Below are 23,914 nucleotides of genomic sequence, written 5' to 3'. Positions count from 1 at the left end.
ACAGAGACCTGGCTGCCTCTGCTTCCCAAGTGCTGGGGTAAAATGTGTACACCACCACCGCCCGGCCACGTCCAGAAACTTAATAGACTGTTTTATTTTATATTCAGCAGCATGATATGATAAAAAAGACCTGTTGAGCCAGACGGTAAATTCTAGCCCAGATTTTGACATTTAGATGTGTGGGAAAGTTTTCTTATAATTTTGAGCAGGGTTTTTTTTTTTTTTTCTTGTCATCTGTGGATGTAAGGATTGAGTCAGACATTTTTTTAATTAAAAAAAATTACCATTTGTGTGTGTCCATGATGAGTGTGTAAGCATGTGTGCCTGGTGAGCATGTGGGGTCAGATGACAACATTGTGGAGTTGGTTCTCCCCTCCCATACGTAGGTGGGTTCTGGGGATTGAACTTAGATGGTCAGGCCGGGCGACAAGCACCTTTACTTAGTGGCCATCTTGCTACCCAAATTAGACCATTTTTGGTAAGTGTTACACTGTTCCTTTTATGTCTGAAGTTGAAGACTCCGGTCCCTTGAGAGTTTGTAAGTGACTGTTGGTGTGCTGTGCTCACTTTGGGAGCTCTTAATCATGTTTTATTTTCCTACTTTCTTCTAGTGTTGCAGAATTTATGCAAAGTCACAGCCCAGAGTAAACACACATCTTTTCTTTCTTTCAAAGTCTTCACTGTAGAGTAGTGATTGCAGTCCTCCAGTCACCCACAGGAGAATCCACATAGCCATCTACTGCCCCCCATCCTGGGATTTGAACTCAGGACTTATATGTGGTAGGCAGGCACTCTACCACTAAGTTACATCCTCGACACTTTTGTTTGTTCTGGTTTGAGTCTTTGAGATAGGGTCTTGGTGTGTAGCCCAGGGTGGCTCCAAGCTTGTGGTCACCGTGCTTTGGCTCCTGAGAGCTGGCAGGGCAGGTGCACAGGTGTGCACTCCACTCCTGGTTCACTCCATGTGGATACCCTTTTGTCTCTACTGTTGGAGAAAAGCTTGCGTTTGAACTGGTTCCCTCCGTCGAGGGTCTGCATTTATTTCCTGACTGACGTGTCTTTACACAGTGACCTCTCGGGCCAAGACTGCCACTCTGAGGGCTGTGGTACCTGGCGCACTGCTCATACTGTTCCCCTGCTTCCTTCTGTTGCCCTGGTGAACCTTGTAGCCCAGCAAACACTCGCCAGAGTCGGAATTAATCAGTCCATCACTGGTTTTTTAGTAGCAGGTGCCTTTGAGGCAACACTTACTTATATTTAAATTAAATTATAACATTACAGCTAAGAATGAAATTGATCTTCTGTTTTGAATAGTTCATAGCAACTACTCTGCTTCATCTGGGAACAGCAGTGGCTTGGGAGCACTTCTGACCGTGTTGAGGGTTGAAGCCAGTGTTTTGTATGTGCTGAACTCATGCTAAACATATGCTCTGCCTGCCACCCAGCAACAGCCTCACTTTATTGAACGTGGGCCACCCTTGTCATTATCGGAAGAGGTGTGTGTGTTTCAGTCAGCCTTGGACCTCCTCCTCCGGCATGTTCTCCTGTTGCTGAACTCAGGCTGAGTCTCACACTGAGCTGCCTGATTGCCTACCCTCCCTGGAGCCCTGTTTTCCTGGTTTGTGTTGCACCTGTTCAGAGATAGGTCTTGGGATGAAGACTATTTAAATGTCTATATGTTACCTTGAGGTATTGGAAGACACATAATTAAGTACTACATGTGAATGTTGGCCACTCATTTGAGCACTCAGAATCAATGTTGTAGGAAATACTCGAAGGATCTGATTGTTTAATATGCACGCAGTTAGTATTGTTGATTGTTTAATATGCCTAGAATTTGTGTAGAAGGAGGTAGGAGTGATGTAAAGCGTTGGTTTTGGAAGCATCCAGGCTTTGCTTCCCACAGAAGACTGTCAAGAAGCTGTGTGGTGCTTCGGGCCTGAGGCTGAAGCAGGAGGGTCATGAGCTTTAGCAAGAGGCCAACTTGAGACCTTGTCTTAGGAAAAAGAACAGACTGCTGATGGTGCAGTGTGAGACAGTGAGCTGGCTGTCTGAGGTGCTAAACACTTTATATTTTTAAATTTAGAGTGTGGTACTGTGCCTTGATTCTTTGGCTGATACAAAGAGCAGTTAACCTCTTTTTTTTTTTTTTTTTTTTTTTTTTAAAGTGGGTTCTAAGTATTATCTTGGGCTGACCTGGGATTTAGTATGGTAACTGAGGATGACCTTTGGACTTTTTTTATTTAATAAAAAAAGTATGCATTTGTGTGCATAGACACACACGTCACACACAGTTCACATGTGGAGGTCAGAGGACAGCCTTAGAACAGGTTTAGTTCTTCTCCTCCTGGGTTCTGGGGATTGAAGTTAGGTTGTGAGCCTCAGTGGCTAGTGTCTTAACTCACTGATCCATTTTGCTGGTGTCTTTCTGGTCCTCTGATGTCTACCTCCTGAGTGCTAGAACTACAGTTTAGGACACCTTGCTGGGTTTATGTGGTACTGGGAATGGAATCCAGGACTTGGTGAATGCTAGGCAAGAATCTTACTAAATGAACTGTATCTGCAGCCCAGGAACAGTGAACTTCTGATGTCAGGAGATTCACTGTACTAGTAACTTTGTTTTGTTTTGGTTTTTGAGGCAGAGTTTCTCTGTGTAACAGCTCTAGCTGTCCTGGAACTCGCCCTGTAGACAGAGATCTGCTTGCCTCTGCCTCTGAGTGCTGGGATTAAAAGAGTGCGCCACCACCCAGCGCTGATAATGTGTACAGTTTTGGTCTACGTGGGCTTTCCATGGAATGAGTCTTGAATGCTTCTTCAAGTTAGAAAGTGCCTGTGTGTGTCAGGTAAGCAATAAGGAGTCAGGGGCAAAGAGGGATGGAGTGATGCCTTCTGTGGAGTAGAAAGCACACCGAGAACTGGAGACTGGAGAACGGACATTCTTCTGCTTTGTGGGGATGATCTTAGCCATCACCTGTCTGTTAGAACTTGGAAGAAATTTTCTTTTTTCTAGACTTTTAAAATGATATATGATTGTGTTTGAGTGGTTATCCACAAGCATGCAGTACCCATGGGGCCAGAAGACAGCATCGGATACCCCCGAAGTAGAGTTCCAGAAGGTCGTGGGCTGTATGGGTGCCAGGAACTGAACAAGGTCCTGTAGAAGAGCAGCAAGGGTCACAGCCATCGAGCATCCCCAGCACTAATGCTGTGCTTTGTTTCTCCTTTGCTGCCCTGCAAGGATCTGCTGTTGTTCTGTTTGCTTTATAAAGAAGAGCACTGTCCCTGGACAAAGATGAGACACAGGATTATGATATGCTCCATATGTAATGGATGAAATAATGGGAAAGAGCTGAAAAAGGTTGAACATCTTCCACACTAATCTGGAATGTGATGTGATAGTGAATGAACACACAGGCTCCCAAACAGAGTGTAGTGAACTATAAGACTGTCAGACTATGCATATTGCAAAGTTTTTCATTTCTCTCTCTCTCTGTCTCTGTCTCTGTCTCTCTCTCTTTCTTTCTGGACACTTTTTAGACAAGGTCTCTACCTAGTCCTTGCTGTCCTGGAACTCACTGTGTAGACCAGGCTAGCCTCATTACAGTGATTCACCTGCCTCTGTCTCCAAAGTGCTGGGATTAAAGGTGTGTGCCAGCACATTTCTATTTTTTTTTAAAACAAACATTTTGAGGTCACATATTTATTAAATCTGTTTTAAAAAGCTATCAAATTCTTAAATATGTAATTCAGAAAGGCGAGCTAACTGTGTACCTTAATTTTCATATTTTAAGACTTAGAGTGCATTTGTTTCTATATGTAATGTTTACAATAAACCAAAACATTTGTGTGTACATTAATCTGCAGTGGCTTCTGTATCAGAGCACAGTACTAGCTCACAACAGTATGTCTGTATGATCACAGCAGCCCATTTCTGACTCTGCTTCTGGAGACCAGAAGTTTGAAGTGGGTCACTAGGCTGAGACCCAGGTTCTTTGTGAGGGTCTGGGGATTGCATGTTTTCTTTGCCCTCTCTGCCTCCTAGGCTGTCCTTGTTCCTTGGCCTCAGCTTCCCGTGTCTTAAGGTCAGCAGTGTCTGGTCACTTTTACATCCCTCAGATATTGACTTCCTATCACTCACTTAGACTTTATGAAGCCCTGTACTACACCAGGGTGGAGGGTGTCCATCTGGATAATCCAGGATAATCTCCAAACCAAGGCCATTTGATTTTAGCAGCCTTAAGCCTTTATGCAACTTTAATTTCCCCTTGCCCTGTAACGCATTGTGTTTACATGCTCTGGGGATTAGAACGTGGACACTGAAGGAAGGCCTTTCTTTTCTGCTACCATAGTCTGTGCACTGAGGACTAGGGTAGGCCTAGCGTCTGCTCTCCTTTACAAGCATAGCAAAGGAGAGAGTTGACTCGAGACCTGATACCACACTCGGTCGCAGCAGAACAGTCTTTACTGAGGGGAGCCTTCAGGAAATCAGCTGCTGGGACCTTCGGAACTACTACAGTAAATACAGGATCTGTAGTGTTAGGGGTCATGAAAATGGGTGCAGGTGGATCCTACTTGCTCTACCTGGTCTGACTGCAGCGAGCACTTTTTTTTTTTTTTTTTTCCTTTTTGGTTTTTCAAGATAGGGCTTCTCTGTGTAGTTTTGGTGCCTGTCCTGGATCTCGCTCTATAGACCTGACTGGCCTCGAACTCACAGATTTGCCTGACTCTGCCTCCCGGCGACTGCAGCAGTGAGCACTTTAAAACCACATCCAACCAGTGGCAGCAGGAGACACAGTCCACAGGCGTTCTGGCCCAGTCCTCTGCTCTGGTGAAATTAGGATTCCTCCCCCCCTCCCAACTTCAAGACAGGGTTTGTTTTTCTGTGTAGCCCTGTCTGTCCTGCAACTCACTCTGTAGCCCAGGCTGGCCTTGAACTCACAGATCCTCCTGCCTCTGCTTCCCAGGTGCTGGGATTAAAGGATTGTGTGCTAAAACTGCCCAACTGAAGCTGGGACTTTTTTAATTGAAGATTTTATTTTTCTTTATGTGGATGTGTCTGAATGTGTGCAGGTGCCCACAGAGGCCTGAGGAGGGTGTTGCGTTCCTGGAGGGTTGGAGGTGTTCTATGTAGGTGGAGAACCACTGAGCCACCTCTCTAGCCCTGAAGAAGCTGGGATTGTTCATTTTACACTGAGTAAAAGAGTTGTAGGAAAAATTGGTGTGAACAGAGTTGGGATTTATTAAGACGTTTTGATACAGACTGAATATATGTGTTAAAGGAAGAGAAAGTCACATTTGAATGTTTTAGCCATGGCTGTATATATGATGTTTGTTGCTGTGGATGATTGATAGATAAATAAAATGCTGATTGGCCAGTAGCCAGGCAGGAAGTATAGGCAGGACAAAGAGGGAGGAGAATTCTGGGAAGTGGAAGGCTGAGGGAGAGAGATGCTGCCAGCCACTGCCATGAGAAACATGATGTAAGACACTGGTAAGCCACGAGCCATGTGGCAACTTATAGATTTATAGAAATGGGTTAACTTAAGATATAAGAACTAGATAACAAGAAGCCATACAGTTTATAAGTATATAAGTCTCTGTGTGTTTGATTGGGCCGCAGGACTGGCGGGTGAGAGAGATTTGTCCTGACCGTGGGCCAGGCAGGACCAGGAAAACTTGAGCTACAGTTTGGTTTTGAAGTTTACACTACCCAAAGGATTTGAAAGATTATTTCATAGGGGCTGGAGAGGTGACTCAGTGATTCAGAGCACTGGCTGCTCTTGCAGAGGGCACTACCATGGCATCTCATAACTGCCCGTAACTCCACTTCCAGGGGATCTAGTGTTCTTTCCTGGTCTCCATGGGCACTAGGCATGCACATAGTGTACATAAATACGTGCTACAAAACACTCATACACATAAAATAAAAGTAAACCTTAAACAATGTTTTGATACTCTTGTTCTTAACCCAAGGAACACTTCTTTAGTAAGTGGGACTATAAGGTGGCTGAAGGTTCGTCTTGAAGGGTTATAAGAGCATAGACCAGGAGTTAGTAAGTCTGACCAGGGTCAGAAAGGTCAAGGGAGTGCTTAACTATAAGCATGGCTCTCAATCTCGTGGTACTTCCAGCCAGCAAGAGTGAGGTGCTCCTCATGTCCCCTACTTTTTCCATTTTTCTGGCCAGTTTTCAGACTTCCTCTCAATCAAATGATGAATGGGTTTCAGTAAAACCTACCCTGAGGTTAGAGGGCAGACTGAATAAAACCTGCCTGTGTGATGGCAAGGCAGGAAAAGGCACTTGAGTTGAGAGGTGAGAGGTTCAGATTGCTGTGGAAAGGAGGTGAGTTTGAATGGTTAACGGTCCTGTCAAAAGAATTTCAAGGTGTGTTGTCAACTGTTAAGACCTGTCAGGATTAGATTTGGAATCTTAGTAAAGCTACTAGGCTTGGATGAGGCAAGAATACGGACAGTTAGCCTTTTCCTTGTAAGTCTAGAAGAAATTCAATGGAGTAGGAGAGACTGAGGAAAATGTATTAAGGGAACAAGAGATAAACCAGTAACTCTTTGGGTCTGAACTGGATAAGGACATGTCATCGTCCTGAGAGATGAGACGTGACGAGATTCTCATCCAGCAGAGAACAGTATTGACAGACAAATGGGTACTTTCTCAGAGTTTGGGAGGGGACAGGTTACAAGATCTGCAGCCATACAAACTAGTAGACCCTAGATGGCTTTCAGTGTTCCAAAGCGAGGGGTCCACTCTTGTCGTTCCTATTTTTGAAGTCCATTATTGGAATTTACGGAGCTTTCTGTAACTTCATATATAATGGTATGCTTATGTGCATCTGTACCTATATCCATCTTGTGTACACAACTAAATTTATATTGAGGACTAAAACTGGATTTGAGTATGGACACAATAAGCTTTAAATACATTGGATGTAGTACCTCGGTGAACACTGGGCAGTTGGTGCCCATATTCTTTCTTTCCTTCCCTTCCCCTTCCCCACCCCCTTCCCCTTCCCCTTCCTTCCTCCCTCCCTCCCTCCCTCCCTCCCTCCCTCCCTCCCTCCCTTCCTTCCTTCCTTCCTTTTCTAAGACAGGGTTTCTCTGTGTAGCCTTGACTGTTGTGGAACTCCCTCTGTAGACCAGGTTGGCCTCAAACTCTCAGAGAATCTGGAGTGCTGGGATTAAAGGTATGCGCCTCTACCCTCTGGCTTACCCATATTCTTTCTTTCTTTTTTTTAAACCGGAGCTGAGGACCAAACCCAGGGCCTTGTGTTTACTAGGCAAGCACTCTACCACTGAGCTAAATCCCCAACCCCCCATATTCTTTCTTAAAACAGCTCCTCTCTGCTTATGGGATATTGAACCCCATAAACCCAGGTCCTTCCTCCTTCCCCATACAGGGGCTCTCCCACAGTGTTACACTTCCTACCTTCTTTTGAGGCAGGAGTTTATTCATGCATTGTTAAAGATAGGCTCTTGTGTGTAGCCCATGCTGGCCTATAAGTGTATGTACCGTTGAGATGACCTTGAACTCCTGATCCTTCTGTGTCTGCCACCCAAGTTAGGATCACAAGCATAAGCGCTAAGGCCCACTCCAGCCCTCTCCCTACTGTTGTATTTGAGATGGGTCTGACTGAATTGGCAAGGCTGGCCTTGAATTTCCCACTCTCCTGCCTCAGCCTCCACTAGCTGGGATTACAAGCCTGTGTCACTGGTTCGGCCCTGAAAACATTCCGGTACAACTTACACACCGTGCAGTTTAACGGGAAACAGATCAATGATTTGGCACATTGGCAGCCATGGAATTACTGGGTCAGCTGAAGAGCATTTCTTCATCTCAGAAGACATTTCCTGCCCTTTAGCTTCCTTTCCCACCTTCCTTCCCACTGTCTTTGCAGCCCCAGGCAACTGTCCCTCAGCATATTTCTTTATATGCATGTCGTGACTGGCTCTGCACTTGCATCGTTTCCAGAGTTCATCCGTGTGGTAAAGTCTGCCAGCGTTTTGTCACTTTTTAAAACATTTATTTACTTTTCTTTTATGTACGTTGGTGTTTGGCCTACATGTGTATCTGTATGAGGGTGTCAGGTCTCCTGGAGCAAGAGTTAGATAGACAGTTGTGAGCTGCCATGTGGATGCTGGGAATTGAACCCGGGTCCCCCGGGAAAGCAGCCAGTGCTCTTAACCACTGCAGACCCAATTTTGTCACTTTTAATGGATGTGCATTCTCCTGTATTTATGTCCATGCTTTATTTTATCTGTTTGCTCATCCATGGACATTGACGGGTTTGAGCTGTTTGTGCCTTTTGGTGGGTAGATGCTGCTGTGGAGTCAGGACAGCAACTTTGTGTGTGGCCGAGCATTTTCCCTTCTCTTGGGCATCTGCTCTAAATTGCTGGGTCAGGGTCCATTAGAAGGCTCAGCAGTAAAAGGTGTTGGCCACTCAAGCCCGGGGTCCTGAAATCCATCCTTAGAATCCTTGTAAAGGTAGAAGCAGAGAACTCCACAAAGTTGTCCTGGCCCGCACGTGTACATGGTGGCGTTCACATTCTCACACCACACACACACACACACACACACACACACACACACACACACGCACAGAGCAGGGGGCAGGCAGGCTGTTTCCCATTGAATGACCTTAGCACCCTTGCTGAAAACAAATTAACCAGATGTATGAATATGTGGGTTTATTTCTGGGACCGTGGCTTTTGCTTTGTGTTTCTGAGACTGTTTCAAGGCTGTCCTCAGACTTGTTATGTGGAGGATGACCGGCGACCGTACAAGTGCTGGGTGACAGGTGTGCACCTCCACTCGAGTTGCAACCCTGAGCTGCAGCTCAGCTCTGGTGCATGGACCTGCTCGTGTGACTTTCTGTAGCACCACACTGATGGATTATAGGTGCTGAGGGGTGGATTTGAAATCAGGAAGGAGGAGTTCGCACACTGGTCTTTCCAGAATAGTTTTGGCTATTCTGGGTCTCATATAATTCTGCACGGGTCTTAGAACCAGCTTGTCAGCGTCTAAACAGTTAGCTGGAAATTCTGATAAGGATTCTGTGGAATCTGGTAATTTGTAGAGTATTGTCATTTTAACAGGGTTTTCTGTCAGTGAGTGGGGTAGTTTTCTTCTGTTCCCCTCAATATCCTTTAATTCTTCGAGTAACTTTGAGAGTTTGGAGACTACAGATACTTGTTTGCATGATTCTGGTGTATTGGGGTGGTTTTGGTAGAATTGTGGTCTTACTCGTTTTGAGATCATTGAACACAAGCATGTAGGAATGAGTGGTCTATGTCTGATCCCAATCATTGAACACAAGCATGTAGGAACGAGCGGTCTATGTCTGATCCCAGCCTCTCTAAACTGCTTATTCCAACATCTCTTGTAGTGGCTTCTGCAAGGGTCGCAACGTGAGGTCATGTGTGTGGGCAGAGACAGGCCAACTTCCTTTGACATCTGGATGCTCATTCTTTCTCTTTGCTCTGGCTGGACCTCTCCAGCTTGCTGTTAATGTTTTCTGGGTGCTTCCTGTGTTTGTGTGCACATGTGCAGCAGTGTGTAAGTGGCTTCCAGGGGTCTATCAAGAGCCAGCCTAGCCTAACTGGCAAGCCCCAGACCAATGAGAAACTCTGTCTCAAAAAACAAGATCGAGGCCGGGCGGTGGTGGCGCACGCCTTTAATCCCAGCACTCGGGAGGCAGAGCCAGGCGGATCTCTGTGAGTTCGAGGCCAGCCTGGTCTCCAAAGCGAGTTCCAGGAAAGGCGCAAAGCTACAGAGAAACCCTGTCTCGAAAAACCAAAAAAAAAAAAAAAAAAAAAAAAAAACAAGATCGATGACTCAGGAATCTGCCTGTTTGGCCTCCTGGGTGCTGGGATTGCGGACATGTCACCACCCTTGGCCCTTTCTGGTTTTTTGAAGATTTATTTTATGTGAGAGTGCTCTATCTGCATGTACACCTTTATGCCAGAAGAGGGCATCAGACCCCACTAGAGATGGTTTTGAGCCACCATGTGGTTGCTGGGAACTGAACCTGGGTCCTCTGGAAGAGCAGCCAATGCTCTTAACCACTGAGTCATCTCTCTAGCCCCACCCTTGACTTTTTTATGTGGGTTCTAGGGATCACACTCACGTTTTTGTGTGCATGGCAAACACATCTAGGTGAGTGGTCTCATTATCAGGTCTTCTGAATGTCTTCTGAATTCTGTTCTGTTGGGTTTGTTTGATTATTCTTGTTGTGTCTACTAAAATGAGCACATGATTTTATTAAATTCAGTAGTAAGCTGCATTATATGAATTAATTTTAGGCAATCAAACTACCCTTGCATTCTTGGGATAACTCTGGCAGGTCACTGGTGGATGATTCTTCTGGTGTGTTGGTGGGTTTAGTTTGCTAGTGCTTTGTTGGAGGTTTGTCCTGTCTACCTTTGGAAAGCTGTTTCTGGTTGGTTTGTTTGCTTCTCCTCCTTTCTCCTTTGTCTCTGTAGCTGAGGCTGGCCTGGAACTCTCAGTCTTCCTGCCTCAGCCTTCCCGATAGCTAGAGGTCAAGTTGTGCCTGGTGTGAGATCGTGTTTTCTTGCATGTGTGCATGTGACGTATGAGTGTGTACACAGTGTGTATGCTGTGTGGAGGCTAGAGGAGGATGTCAGGTGTCCTGGTCCATCTCTCTCCTTACTCTCTTGAACCAGGGTCTCTTGGTGAACTTGCAACTATTATTTTTCTGCTAGACTGGCTGGCCAGCAAAATCTGGTGATCCACCTGCCTCAGTTCTCCCCAGTCCTGGGGTTACAGGCATGCATATGGCCTTGAGCGCCTATTATGTGGGTGCTAGAGGTCTGAACTCAGCCTGGGATTGTTACTTGATCTAGTCCGATGACCTCCGCCTTTAGATGGTGTAACCCGTTCTAATGTTAGTGAAATGGCATCTGCCTTTAATGCCTCGTGTTCACTAGTTCTTCTGTACCAAGTGAGTGTGAAGGTTGGTCTTGATTGCCAGCTTGACAGGATTTATAATCACCTGAGACAAACCTCTGGGCATGCCTTTGAGAAGATGTCTTAGTTAGGGTTTCTATTGTTGTGAAGAGACACCATGACCACAGTAGTTCTTATAAAGGAAAACATTTAATTGGGGGGCTTACAGTTTCAGAGGTTCAGTCCATTATCATTGTGGCAGAACAATGGTGGTGTGCAGACAGACGTGGTGCTGAAGAAGGAGCTGAGAGTTTTACATCTTGATCCTCAGGCAGCAGGAGTCTGACCCACTGGGCATGGCTTGAGCATATGAGACCACAAAACCCACTCCCACAGTGACACACTTCCTCCAAAAAGCCACACCTATGGCCAAGCAAACACATGAGTCTGTGGGGGCCATACCTATTCAAACCACCACAGAGGATTTCCTGAGAGATTTAACTAAGGTGCGGTGACCTAGCCTGAGTGTGGGTGGGGGACCTTTTCACAGATGGAGGTTCCAGACCTGACTGAGCACCAGCATCCACCCATCTCTGCTTCCTGACTATGGATGCAATGTGACCAGCTGCCTCAGGCTGCTGCTGTGGCTTTGTCACTGAGGCCAAGCTGTGAGCCACAATAAACACTTCCTTCTTCAGTTGCTTTTTAAAATATTTATTAATTTATTATGTATACAGTGTTCTGCCTGCATGCTTGGCTGCAGGCCAGAGGAGTGCACCAGATCTCATTATAGATGGTTGTGAGCCATCATGTGGTTGCCGGGAATTGAACTCAGGACCTCTGGAAGAGCAGCCAGTGCTCTTAACCTCTGAGCCATCTCTCTAGCCCTTCAATGGCTTTTGTTATTAATTTGCCTTTCCTTCTAAAAAGCTATCCACCAGGAACAACAAACTATGGAAGAAAATGGCCGCTCAGGAGGCCATCAGCTAACCAGTTGGTTCCCAAAGAGTCTTTTCTTGGAGCTTAGTTTTTTTCTGTAGAAAGTGTGGAAATTCAGTTCCTTGGCCCAGCAGCTTTTCCCTGGATCACTGCTTTAGTTCCGTGGAAAGAATCTGTTGAGGGCTACCTCTGTCAGAAGAGACAACGCATCAGCTAACCCACTGTCCATCAGGAAAGACACTCACTGGGATAGCTGAGCTCTGACAGCCCCTCAGGAGGGAAGTGCAGGATGTGTTTACTGTAGTCACCGTGAACCCTGGGATTGGCCCTGCAGAGGATGAGGCAGGGAGCCCGCAGGTCGAACAAGACTGTTAGAAAGCAGAAGGGGCATCGGGGGGTGCTTTTCAGTGGCCGCAGAGCGGTGTACACAAGGGTGGGTACCAGGGTGAGTTGTCTTCTGGTCCCTGCACCAGCTCCCTCACGAACTAGCGCAGTTACTAGTCACCATGCGGAGGGACTTTGACCCATGGGTCCCCTGCCACTGCCATCAACTTTCCCAGAGGGGAATCTCCAGACTGTCCAGGGCCTGTGGGGGCCGGTACCCAACTGCCGGAGCTCCCCATCTCCTCTTCGGTGTGACTCCATTGTGAGTGTGAGTGTGTGTGAGTGTGAACTGGGCACACAAGTGCTTGTGTGTGTGGAGCCAGAGGACAGCTTGTCTGTAATTCACCAGGCACCACCCACTCTTTTTGGCAGGGCCTTTTACTCATCTCGAGCTCCACAAGAAGTAGCTGTCGTGTCCACTCCCCACTCGCCAGCGCTGGCGTTCTAAGCCCACTCCGCCACGGAGCATCTTTGTCTGTCTGTCTGTCTGTTGATTTTGAGACAGTCACTTTCTTGTCCTGGCTGCCTGGATCTCGCTCTGTAGACCAGGCTGGCCTCAAACTCACAGAGATCCACCTGCCTCTGCCTCCCCCTCCCCTTTTAGGGGAGGTTAAAGGTGTACACCACCATGCCAGGCTTTAATTTTATTTTTACATGTGAGTTCCATGACTTTTAACTCAGGTCCTCATGATTGTTTGGTGACCACTAACTGACTGAGCCCTCTTCCCAACCCACATCTCCACAGCCCACATCTCCACTTGTTACCCCTGTAACCTAGTGCAACCTTTTCATTTTTCTCCATGCCTGTTAAGCAGGTGGACTGGTTGTTAAACTGAGGACTCTCTCTCTGCGTTTGAGTGTTTCCTGTGGCTTTTACATTCTCTTCTTTGCCCTTTGATTTACTGTAAAGTGGAAGTAGGTGCAGAGGCCTGGCGCAGTATGGGAAGAATGCTGGGTGACTCACTGTGGGACAGAATGGGAGTGCCACTACTGCCATCCAGATGGAAACCGTGAGCATCTTCCCTTTCACATAGCAAGTGGTCAAGCGGCTTCCGCTTTGCCAGCGCCTGTTCCACAGGGCGTGGAGAGAAGAAACAGTAATTGGTTATTGGGTCAGCAGCCAGCTACAAACCTGAATAATTACTCCAGCGTGATATTGAAAAGTGAATAGTGCACACCGGTACAGGGGAACTCAGCCACAGCACTTGTGGGATGGAAGTAGACTGGAAACTGGGGACTTGAGTTTTCGCTCTTGGAGTGCAGGATCTTGGAGTGCAGCTGCAGTTACTTGAGCCGAAGCTCCTTGTGGACGAAGTCAGTATGGAAGGAGGAGAGTGGAATTTCAACTGTGCCATCCCACAAGACCTAACGGAAGGCTGAGACTGCCTGGGTCATGTGCTGAGAAGCAGTGCAGGATCTTATGTGTGCTAGTCACATTCATTTTTGATGCACAGTTTTTCCAGGTTTGTGAATGGAGGCTCCTTCACTGTGGTGACTGTGTAATTCTAACCTGAAGTTTTAGAAAAGCTGCAAGTGTAGTATGAGAACTTCCCAGACATCCTCTACTTATGTTACTGCTTACTTACAGTTTGCTAAATCTGTTTTGCAAGTATTATGTTTTTTGTTTGTTTGTTTTGGTTTTTGGTTTTTTTGTTTGTTTGTTTTTTTTGTTTTTTTTTTGGTTTTTCGAGACAGAGTTTCTCTGTGTAGCTTTGCGCCTTTCCTGGAACTCACTTGGTAGCCCAGGCTGGCCTCGAACTCACAGAGATCCGCCTGGCTCTGCCTCCCGAGTGCTGGGATTAAAGGCGTGCGCCACCACCGCCCGGCTCAGTTTGTTTGTTTTTTGAGACAGGGTTTCTCTGTGTAGTTTTGGTGCCTCTCCTGGATCTCGCTCTGTAGACCAGGCTGGCCTCGAACTCACAGAGATCCGCCTGGCTCTGCCTCCCGAGTGCTGGGGTTAAAGGTGTGCGTCACCACCGCCCAGCAAGTATTATGTTTGTTATACTCCATTTCTCTAGACCATTTGATAATGTCTTTTTCATAACCATCGCCAGCAGTTTTGGTCTCCGTTGACCTTGACGTCATGAACAGAACAAGCCAGCCGTTCTGCATGCTGTTCCTCAGTTGGGTTTGGCTGATGTTTCTTCATGATTAGATTCGGTTTATACACTTTTTTCCAAGTAAGAATACTGGTTCATCAGGTTTTTCCACTGTGAAGTTACTAATGTGTTTTACTTTGTAATTAATTTCTAGGAAGATACTTTTGAGATGAAGGTAAATATATTGTTCCTCATCAAACATTACTTACTAGATTTAGGGCTTTCTGTGTTTAGTTAGCAGTTCATTTTAGGAAAGAGGGTTCCTGTCATTCATTCGCTCATGTACTTAAAGCAGCTTGGACTTGGCCTGTATAGACTGTGATCCGTGTCAGCATTGGTGATGAAGGCTCAGATTTCCCCTCGTAGCCAGCAGGCTTCAAATGGGCCCTGTGCACATTGTCCGGAGCCGTGGTTCTCTGGTACTGGGCAGCACCTTGCAGTGGAGAGTGGTGCTTAGAGACAGATGCTTTCTGGGTACTTGCCCCTCGCCCTCCCCCTCTTCCCTTCTCTAATTCTCCCTCCCTCCCTCCCTCCCTCCCTCCCTCCCTCCCTCCCTCGCTCTCTCCCTCCCTCCCTCCCTCGCTCTCTCCCTCCCTCCCTCCCTCCCTCCCTCCCTCCCTCCCTCCCTCCCTCCTGTGAGTTCATCTCATTTCAAATCACATTAGCATTAGAGATTGCTCTGGAAGACTTCTTATGGCGTTTCTGAAAGTCAGCAATGCTCTTGTTTTGGCTGGATAGTCATTGACCTCCTTTCTTAGAGCAGATAAACATTTTGAAATTTGAAAAGTTGTATTTCAACTTAAAATATCTGAATTTGTTATATCGAAAGAATTTTTATTACATAGTGAAAAAAGAATATAGTTAATAAAAATTTCTTAGGGCTTAACTAACTGAATACTGGTTTTGTTATATATAAAATTAGGATCTCTAAAGAGGTTTTGAGGATTAAGTTTCAAAAATTTTTTAAAATTTTCTTTATTTTTATTTTATGTATATTGGTGTTGGGTCCCCTGGAACTGGAATTACAGACAGTTGTGAGCTGCCATGTGGGTTCTGGGAACTGAACCTGGGTCCTCTGGAAGAGCAGTCAGTGCTCTTAACCACTGAGCCCTCTCTGCAGCCCCAGATTCATAAGGCCTCGGTAGCGGCAGAGGCAGCAGTTGTCGTTTCGGAGTTTGGGATGGCTTGTACAGTGTCTGCTCTCCGGGGACTGCGAGGCTCGCTGACGCCGTGGTCTTTGCCCCATTTTGTGCCTTCAGTGGCAGTGTATGCTTTACCCAGAATTCTGTGTCTGAGTCCTCGTCCTGGGGCTGTGTTTATATTCTCCATGATGCCTGCTGTGACGCTGGCACATGTTTCCAGAGAAGGCCATGATTAGAGTTCTTTCCTCTGTTTCGTGGCTTTGTAGCTGTGGTGCTCCATGGAATGGAATCTTCTTCACAGTTCAGACTGAGCTGGGTCCCGACTGTAATACCATTTAGGATTCTGTGTGGCGGTGCTGTGGGCTTACAGTGCAGGCCGAGGAGCTGCTCCCTGCCTTGCTGGGGAGAAAACAGACCACGTGGTAATTCCAGGCGACGACGCTGTGGTTCATGTGAGAACTAGGGCAGGAGGGCAGCCTCAGGATGGGCAGCTGCCAGTCAGCCAGTCCACTGCCAGCCTGCCTGTGGGCTGTGTGGCAGGACCTTCATTTCCCAACCAAGAAGCCGTAGGAAAGTTCTCCAGAGGGAAAACCTGGCTGACGTACACTCCAAATGCACCAGAGCATAGTCTACTGTCCTCACAGGCTGGGATAGTCAGTGTTAGAGCACAGGGTTTTGTTTTGTTTTCTTTGCTTTTTATTTATTTATTCTTCCCTGAAGTAGGGTCTCAGTCATGAGACCTCAGCTATGGCTGACTTGGAACTCACTATGTAGGTCAGATTCATAGAGATCCACCTGCCTCTGCCTCCTGAGTGCTGGGATTAAAGGTGTGTACCACTATACCTAGCACTTTTTTTGTCCGTTTGCTTCCATTTATGCACCTATTAATTAATTAATTAATTAATTTATTTATTTAATATTTTTTCGAGACGGGTTTTTCTGTGTAGCCCTGGCTGTCCTGGAACTAGCTCTGTAGGCCAGACTGGCCTCAAACTCACAGAGATCTGGCTGCATCTGCCTCCCAAGTACTGACTGGGATTAAAGGTGTGCACCACTACCACCTTGCTAACCCAGAACTTTTTTTTTTTTTTTTTTTTTTAAAGACAGGGTCTCCCCGTATACTCTTGGCTGGCCTGGAACTCTATGTAGACCACGGTGGCCTTGAACTCATAGCCTTGCCTCCTGAGTGCTTGTTGAAGGTGTACGTGGCTTTTACTTCAAGAAGCAAATTCAAGGGGCAAGACAGAGGATGGCAGGCACATAGTCGGGGTTTGACCTTCTCAGCCTTTTGGCATAGCTCAGGTTAGGAGGAGGCTTCCCTGTCCCTGCCCTTCTGACGTGCTCTCTCCTTCTCTGCTGCTCTCAACCCAGGGTGTGAGTGTGATTGGTTTGTTGGCCTTGGTGGACCTTTAGGACATTCTGGGACAGGTGTGACGATGAAACACTGTTCTCCTTTAGGAGGTGAAGCTGTTTCTTGTGTCGCCCTGTACTTGGGAAATCCGTGACGTCTCCTCCTGCTCGCTCTCGGGGTGTGGTGTTCACACCGTCCCAGCTTCACGGCTATTCTCTGCTGAAGCTTAGTTTGCCAAGGTCGCTGGTTTCCTCGCCCCCCAGCAGCTTCTCCTGCCTGGTTTGGCTGTTCCCTTTAATGCACTGACCTGAGCTGACCCTGTTCAATGTTCAACCTGCAAGGAAAAATGCTGGATTTGAATAAGATTGAAACATGAAACTGAGAAAACCTTTATTGAATTTTCTCATATTACACAAGAAGATTGAGAATTAATAGTTTACCAAAGCTGTGTAGTATACCAGCACAATATGCATACTTACATCTTCTAGATAGCAGGTGTGCATTTTATACTTTGATTTATTTCTCACTAAAGTACATTACCTTCTTGTATAAACTTCACATTGTTCATAATTAACTTTTCAAAATAACATGTCCTCATAAACACCCCCCACTCACACACACATCTGGGTTAGATTTGGTTGTTTGAGACAGGAGATTTCTAATTTCTAAGAACATACTGTCTACTTTAAAGTAAGTTAATTATTTTTATGAAATCGTTACAGGGTACCAGCTTGCTTTCAGGTGCTTTTGTGTTTCTCATAAAGGTAGAGGAAGGTTTGTTGGTTGTGGGTTTCCTTATGCCAGTGAGGAAAACTGTCAAATGCTACCCTTGCTTTGCCAGACTGCTAACCTTGCTCTCTTATTGTCAGGGTGACAGTCCCCAGGTGTCATGCGTCTTCACCGTCATCCTTTGACCTCTGCAAACGGAAGTCCTCATCTTTGCAGGAGTTTATCTTGGGTAGTCAAGAGTGGCATTACCTGGCGCTTGTGGCCTGCAGGCTCTTAATATCCATATATCTTAATTATTCATACCTAATATACTCTAATACTTTAATATTTATCATGACTATAAATCAGCTGTGACGCTGGCTCCTCCCTGTCTTTGTTCTGGACTTTAGTCTTCGGTGGACCGTCCTACATTGGATCATCCATGTTTTCACAAAGTAGCACGAGTTGACACAGCTCCTGTGGATGCAAAGAGTCTCAGGAAAGCTGGGTCCAGGTGGAGAAGTGTCCAGTCATCACCACTTAATGTGTGACCCAGGCCAGACTCAGGCCCAAAGCTTTGCAGTTCCGTGGTGCTCTAGGAAGTCTGGTTTCTGTAGTCCTTACATAGTGGAGTCATCCTTTCGTGGGATCTTTTTTATAAAACATTTCTATTCTTAACGAAACTTGAGTTTTAGGTGGCCACCAGCCTTGCTCGGTTCTTAGACACCACGGGTGTTACTCTAACCGCTAGGACTGTTCCCAGTGTCCTTTCAAAGAGCCGGGTTGACCTTTAGGGTCAAGGGCTCCTGCTAAGGGGCTGCTCCTCGTTGGCAGCCTTTGGCCTTTCTTCCTGCGCCCTCTGGGCACCCCCCCCCCCCCCCCGCAGCTCCAGGGTCTCTCATGCTATTTTCTGCCTCCCACTCTTGGTGCTTTCTCTCCTGTGCTGGTCAGTTTTGACTCGGAACTCAAATTCCTTAGCGTTTTGTTTGTTTGACCTTTGGGGGTGAATTGAATCCACCTTCTACAAGCGTGTTGGTGATTTTACTGTTTGTGGGGAACACTGTTCGTCGAGAGCATCAGTGAGCTTCATGCCCTGTGTGGGTTTGCTGCTGCTGTTAAAAGTGCGCAGACCCATGGATGAGAGCCGCAGGTTTTCTTGAGGGATAGCTGTGGCTATGAATCGTTGGAAGGGATTTGTTTCCTCTTCCTGTTCTCCCAACAGCAAGACAAGTCAGGCACATTTCCTCTTCCTGTAGAGCTGGAATATATTGTGGCCAACAGCAGATTGAAAAGAAAGAGAGGAGGAAACAGGATCAGGGCTGGAGAGCCTGCCCAGCAGTTCAGGGCGCACACTGTTCTTGCAGGGGACCTGAGCCACTTCAGCATGCCGGACAGCTCACACAGCCCCTGGAACTCCAGCTCACTCACCTGCATAAAATCCACACTCAACACACACACATAATTAAAAATAGAAAAAATAAATTATTTTAAAAAATAATAAATATGATCAGATAAGTCCCAGCTCTCAGGAGGTTGGGCATCGAGCTGGCCTGTGTTCTCTGGAAGAAGAAAATGAAAGAGTAGAGATAACAGCAGAGAGTCGGGGAGAAGGCGGTGGGTAGGGCAAGAACAGAGCAAGAGCAGGGCAGTGGCCTCCGAAGTTGACGTAGGGTGTTGAGCAAAGGAGGAAAGATGTGAATGGGACGGAGCGAGTGCGCCATTCTTTTTAGTGTTTCTGAGCCCGGAAGTCTGTCTCCCTGGTGGAGTTCCTTTGCCTGCAGGGTCACTGATGCTGCTCACCGTTAGGGCATCTGGTCGTTCCATCTGGGTCTTCCTCTAGGACAGTGGGTTATGTAGATCCAGGTCCAGTCCTGGGCAGCAGTTCACAGATGATCCTCCCGTCCTTTCAGTCCCTTTGCGCATGCTGGGCATGCTGGCTGGCCCTGCGCAGTGAGAGCCCGCCTTCACAGAGTCTCAGCTCCATGGTGAGCTGAAGGTCTGTACTGTTGGAAGTCAGAGTTTTCTCTGACTGCTTAGGAAGAAGGATGTGCTAGGGACATGCTTCCTGACCAGTTTCTGTAAACTAGTATTTAGTTATGTGATTATAGCTGTTCATCTTCAAATACCATGTTTTTAAAAATTGATGTTGGTTTGCTGTGATATGAGTATGACCTTTTAAAGGATGTCTCTGCCTGTATGATTGGACATTATAGAAATACTGTAAATCCTGAGATTTGTGGTTTTCATTTTACAGGGCGCCAATGCCTCGGCATTAGAGAAAGAGATTGGTCCAGAACAATTTCCGGTCAACGAGCACTATTTTGGATTAGTCAATGTAAGTATCAAAGATACCCAGCCTTAGAGGGTCACGTGAAGCTTGGGACACTAGATGAGTGCTCTTCATCATTCATTAAAGAAAAACCATTCGTTTGTGGCATTAAAATCCATGCTGGGACATTGTATTTAGGGTTTTAAAATGTTCTGTAGTTGAAAGAAGGTAAACTTGCCTGAGGTCTTAAGACTCTCAGGATAGTTTCTAAATTGTCAGCTTCATTTTTCCTATTCTGGAAAAAATTTTCTTACAGCAAAAGTTTTGACTTATAACTAGACGAATGATCGCTTGATCCTGTGAGAGTTGTAGCGCGCATGGCAGGCCTCAGTACAGCCACGAAAGTGCCTCCCACATCCATCCTTCAAGCCTGGCGAGAACTTTGAAGTTGAACTCAGCAAAGGAAAAAAACCATTATATTGTTTTCCTAGTTCTAACTCTGCTGTGGGTATTTCAGTCATGGTGGTGGATAAGTGCATAAAAATAGACTTGATAGTGAAAGCGTAAAATCTAGTGGGAAGCCCGGCAGCCGGCCTGGAATGACGGGCTGCTCTGACCGGAGAAGTCCATGGAGTGTGTCGTCGTCGTCTTCTTCAGGTCCGGTTAATTTCCAGGTGTGACTTTCTTTTCTTTTCTTTTTATTTTTTTTTTTATTTATTTTTTTTTCGTTTTTCGAGACAGGGTTTCTCTGTGTAGCTTTGCGCCTTTCCTGGAACTCGCTTGGTAACCCAGGCTGGCCTCGAACTCACAGAGATCCGCCTGGCTCTGCCTCCCAAGTGCTGGGATTAAAGGCGTGCGCCACCACCGCCCGGCTCTTTTCTTTTCTTTTTAAAGGCTATCTAAAATCATGGGCTGGCGTAATTTCAAACAAGGTTTATGCTTCTCTTGAAGCTCCTTAGCAGTCAGGTCAGGATAAACAGGAGGATAAGCTAAGAAGAAACTGTTGAATTAATCGGATGGATGGAAATACAGCTTGTGATGTTCATGTCTCATTGCTACAAACCGTGCCACTCGTGAGGGGCTTCGGGATCCAAGGGTTACGTGGCCATGAGGCGTGGCCTCTACTCTGCTGTGAGGCAGTGTTCGCAGGAGACGTGGTCCTCCCCGTGATTTACACTCTCACACTCTTCTGTCGCTTTAACCGCTTCTGTCCAGCTTATTTTTCAGCTCCCTCTGCTTCTCTCTTGTTAGATTGCCACTTTATTTTTATCATCACACTACTTACTCATAGATGTCCCTTAAATATCAAGATTGGCTCAACTCTCTTGAGACGTACACCCACACTTGGGGTATACAACTGTCCTTTCCTAAAGCATGAATTTCTGTCTCTTAATGTATGTGATTAAGCCTGTATTAAAACTTCAGCTTTGCTTAGAAACAGCAAAACAAACCAGTGTTGACCTTAGGGGTGGTGATGTGGAGAATGGCGTGGATAACTCAGAGGTCAGTTTTTTAAGTCATTTTTCCTGTCCCTGCAACCTATGTGTCAAGTAGGTAGCACTGTAAACAGTACTGCATCCTTGGCGCTGTTCTAGAAACTCTGGATGGGGTGGGATGTAGCTGGATGTAGAGCATTGTACGGTGTGCCCAAGACTGGATTCTGTGCTCCCTGACTCTGAGGGGGCTGAGGGAGGGGAGAAGACACTGAGTTTTGTTTACAAGAGAGAGGGGCATCTGTGTTTTTTCCATCAGCCTGTAAGCCGCTGCGTTTCTAGGCATCATTGCTTTTTGAAAAGTATGTACTGGAGGAATTGCTACCAGACCTGCCTTCTGGGGGTCCCTTTTGGGCTATGGACAGTGGGGTCACCAGTGAGCACTTGCCTGTGGGAGTCAGGCACTTTGTTGTTTGCAAAACAATGAAATAACCACAGTTTAATTAGCCTAGCGTTGTTAGTGATCACCTCGTTAATCTGTTGTTAGTTACAGGTTTGTTTTTTAAATCTGTTTTAAAATTTTTACTAGCTAAATTCTTGGAGATCATTGTTTTGAGCTCTGATTGAGCAGTTGTGTAGGTGCATCTGTGGTGTTGACGGTGAGGAACTTGCAGGATCAGCAAGCTTCTCTGAGTGTCTTCATGGTGAAGAGTCCGCTGAGTAGAGCTGACTGAGTGCTGCTGCTCACTGCAGTGTCGGAGCCCTCCACATTGTATGCGGGCCATGCACTTCTCACGTCACTCTTCCTGCACACGGTAGATTGGGCTCAGTGACTCCTTTGTGAGGTTCTGTGGATCATTATTAGCAGAATTACCATTGCTGGGCTCGGAGGTTAAGATCACTGGCTGCTCTTGCAGAGGAGCTGGCTTTGGTTCCCAGCACCCACATGGTGGCTCACAACATCTCTAACTCCAGTCCCAGGAGATCATACTCCCTCTTCTGGCTTTCCTGGGTACTGCATGGATGTGATGCACAGATAGGTGCAGGCAAAGCATCCATGCACATAAAACAAATAAAATCCCAAAAAGTTCTTAAAAATTATGATTTCCTTCTAGACTTTTTTTTGGCAGGCTGTTTAAACTGAATTGTTTGGAGCAATGCCTGGCATGGAGAAGAGAGAATAAAATGGTTTCTTTCTCTTTGTGGGTTATGGACTTAATTAGGTGACGGTGTCCTGTCTGTTTTCTTGTGCATTGAGTTCATTCTTGTCCTGCCTGTCTCCACCTGGCAGCCACAGCCTGCTTGAAGGCTATACTTAGAGATGCCAGACAGTTTCTGGTCAAAGAACTATGGCCCAGGGATCCTAGCTAGATTGGCAAGTTGTCCTGTCTGCCCACAGATGTGATGAGACAGGTGTGGTCAGCCACTGGATAGTACGTGGAGAAAGGGAGTTGGCTCTCACGAGGAAGCACAGGGCAGTAGAGTCAGAGTGGGAGTGAGCAGCTGGTGTCTGCAAGATTCAGTAACAGCCTCTGGACCACTTGGGTGAATTGAGAGGTTGGGGTCGCTTAAGCCGGGGCTGGCTCGTAGAAGGTCATTTTCCTAGTGGCCAGGGAGATGGCTGAACAGGTAAGAATGCTAGCTTGCCATACATGCACAGGCCGCATACACACAAACAGTAATAGGAGTTTTAAAAAGTATTTCAGGGGCTAGAGAGTTTGGCTCCTGGCACCCCATGTCACTTGGCTCTCAGCCACCTGTAACTTCAGTTCCAGGGGATCTGACTCCCTGTTCTAAGCCTTGGTGAGCATCAACATATACATAATAGATATCACACAGACACATAAGTAAAAATAAAAGTTAAAAGAAGTTTTTTAAGCCAGTAGTGGTGGCACACATCTTCAATCCCAGCGCTCTGGAGGCAGAGGCAGAGGCAGATGTGAGTTTGACACCAGCCTGGTCTACATAGTGAGTCTAGGACAGCCAGAGCTGCACAGTGAGACCCTGTCTCGATACCACCCCCCAAAAAGAGGGGGGCTGTTAATTATTATAAAGATTGACTCTTAACCGATTGTTGAGAATGAATTCTGACTCTGAGTTTTCCTTAATGGAATTGATTAAAGTTAAGTAAAAGAAAACTATCCAGTGTAGGGCTTAGGATTGGGGGTATGCTGCTGCAGCATGTTCAGAGGATGGACAGGCTGTGTTGACACAAGTGGGAGCCAGTGCTGCGTGGTTTTATGTCCCCTTGACACAAGCTAAAGCCATCTGAGAGGAGGGTGCCTCTGTTAAGGAGTTGTTGTAAGATAGGTCTGTAGGACATTTTCTTAATAAGTGATTGGTGGGGGAGGGCCCAGCCCATTGTAGGTGGTACACCCCTGGGCTGGTGGTCCTGGGTTCTATAAGAAAGCAGGCTGAGCAAGCCATGAGGAGCAAACTAGTAAGCAGCACCCCTCCATGGCCTCTGCATCAGCTCCTGCCTCCAGGTTCCTGCCCTGTTTGGGTTTCTGCTCCAACTTCTTCAGTGGTGGACTATGATGTGGAAACATAAGTCAAATAAACCCTTTTCTCCCCCGGTTGCTTTTGGTCATAGTGTTTGATTACAACAGCAGTAACCCCGACTAAGAGCCTACCTTCCAGTCTTCTTTATACATGTACATGGTACAGATGC

The 23,914-nt window shown here is 46.4% G+C and overlaps 1 protein-coding gene across 1 annotated transcript in view; it reads left to right on the top strand.

Annotated features, from left to right (window-relative positions):
- Usp12 (ubiquitin specific peptidase 12) overlaps positions 1-23,914 on the top strand; it is a 52,843-nt gene that overhangs the window by 5,560 nt on the left and 23,369 nt on the right. Inside the window, exon 2 of the mRNA XM_052754507.1 lies at positions 19,796-19,876. Within this exon, the coding sequence (XP_052610467.1) occupies positions 19,796-19,876 (81 nt within the window). The remainder of the gene's footprint in view (positions 1-19,795; positions 19,877-23,914) is intronic.

The sequence above is a fragment of the Peromyscus californicus genome, unplaced genomic scaffold, assembly GCF_007827085.1.
Source record: "Peromyscus californicus insignis strain IS unplaced genomic scaffold, ASM782708v3 Scaffold_2__1_contigs__length_46816999, whole genome shotgun sequence".
Lineage (NCBI taxonomy): Eukaryota > Metazoa > Chordata > Mammalia > Rodentia > Cricetidae > Peromyscus > Peromyscus californicus.
The sequence above is the reverse complement of the archived record's forward strand: the minus strand, read 5'-3'. Positions and strand labels throughout refer to the sequence as shown.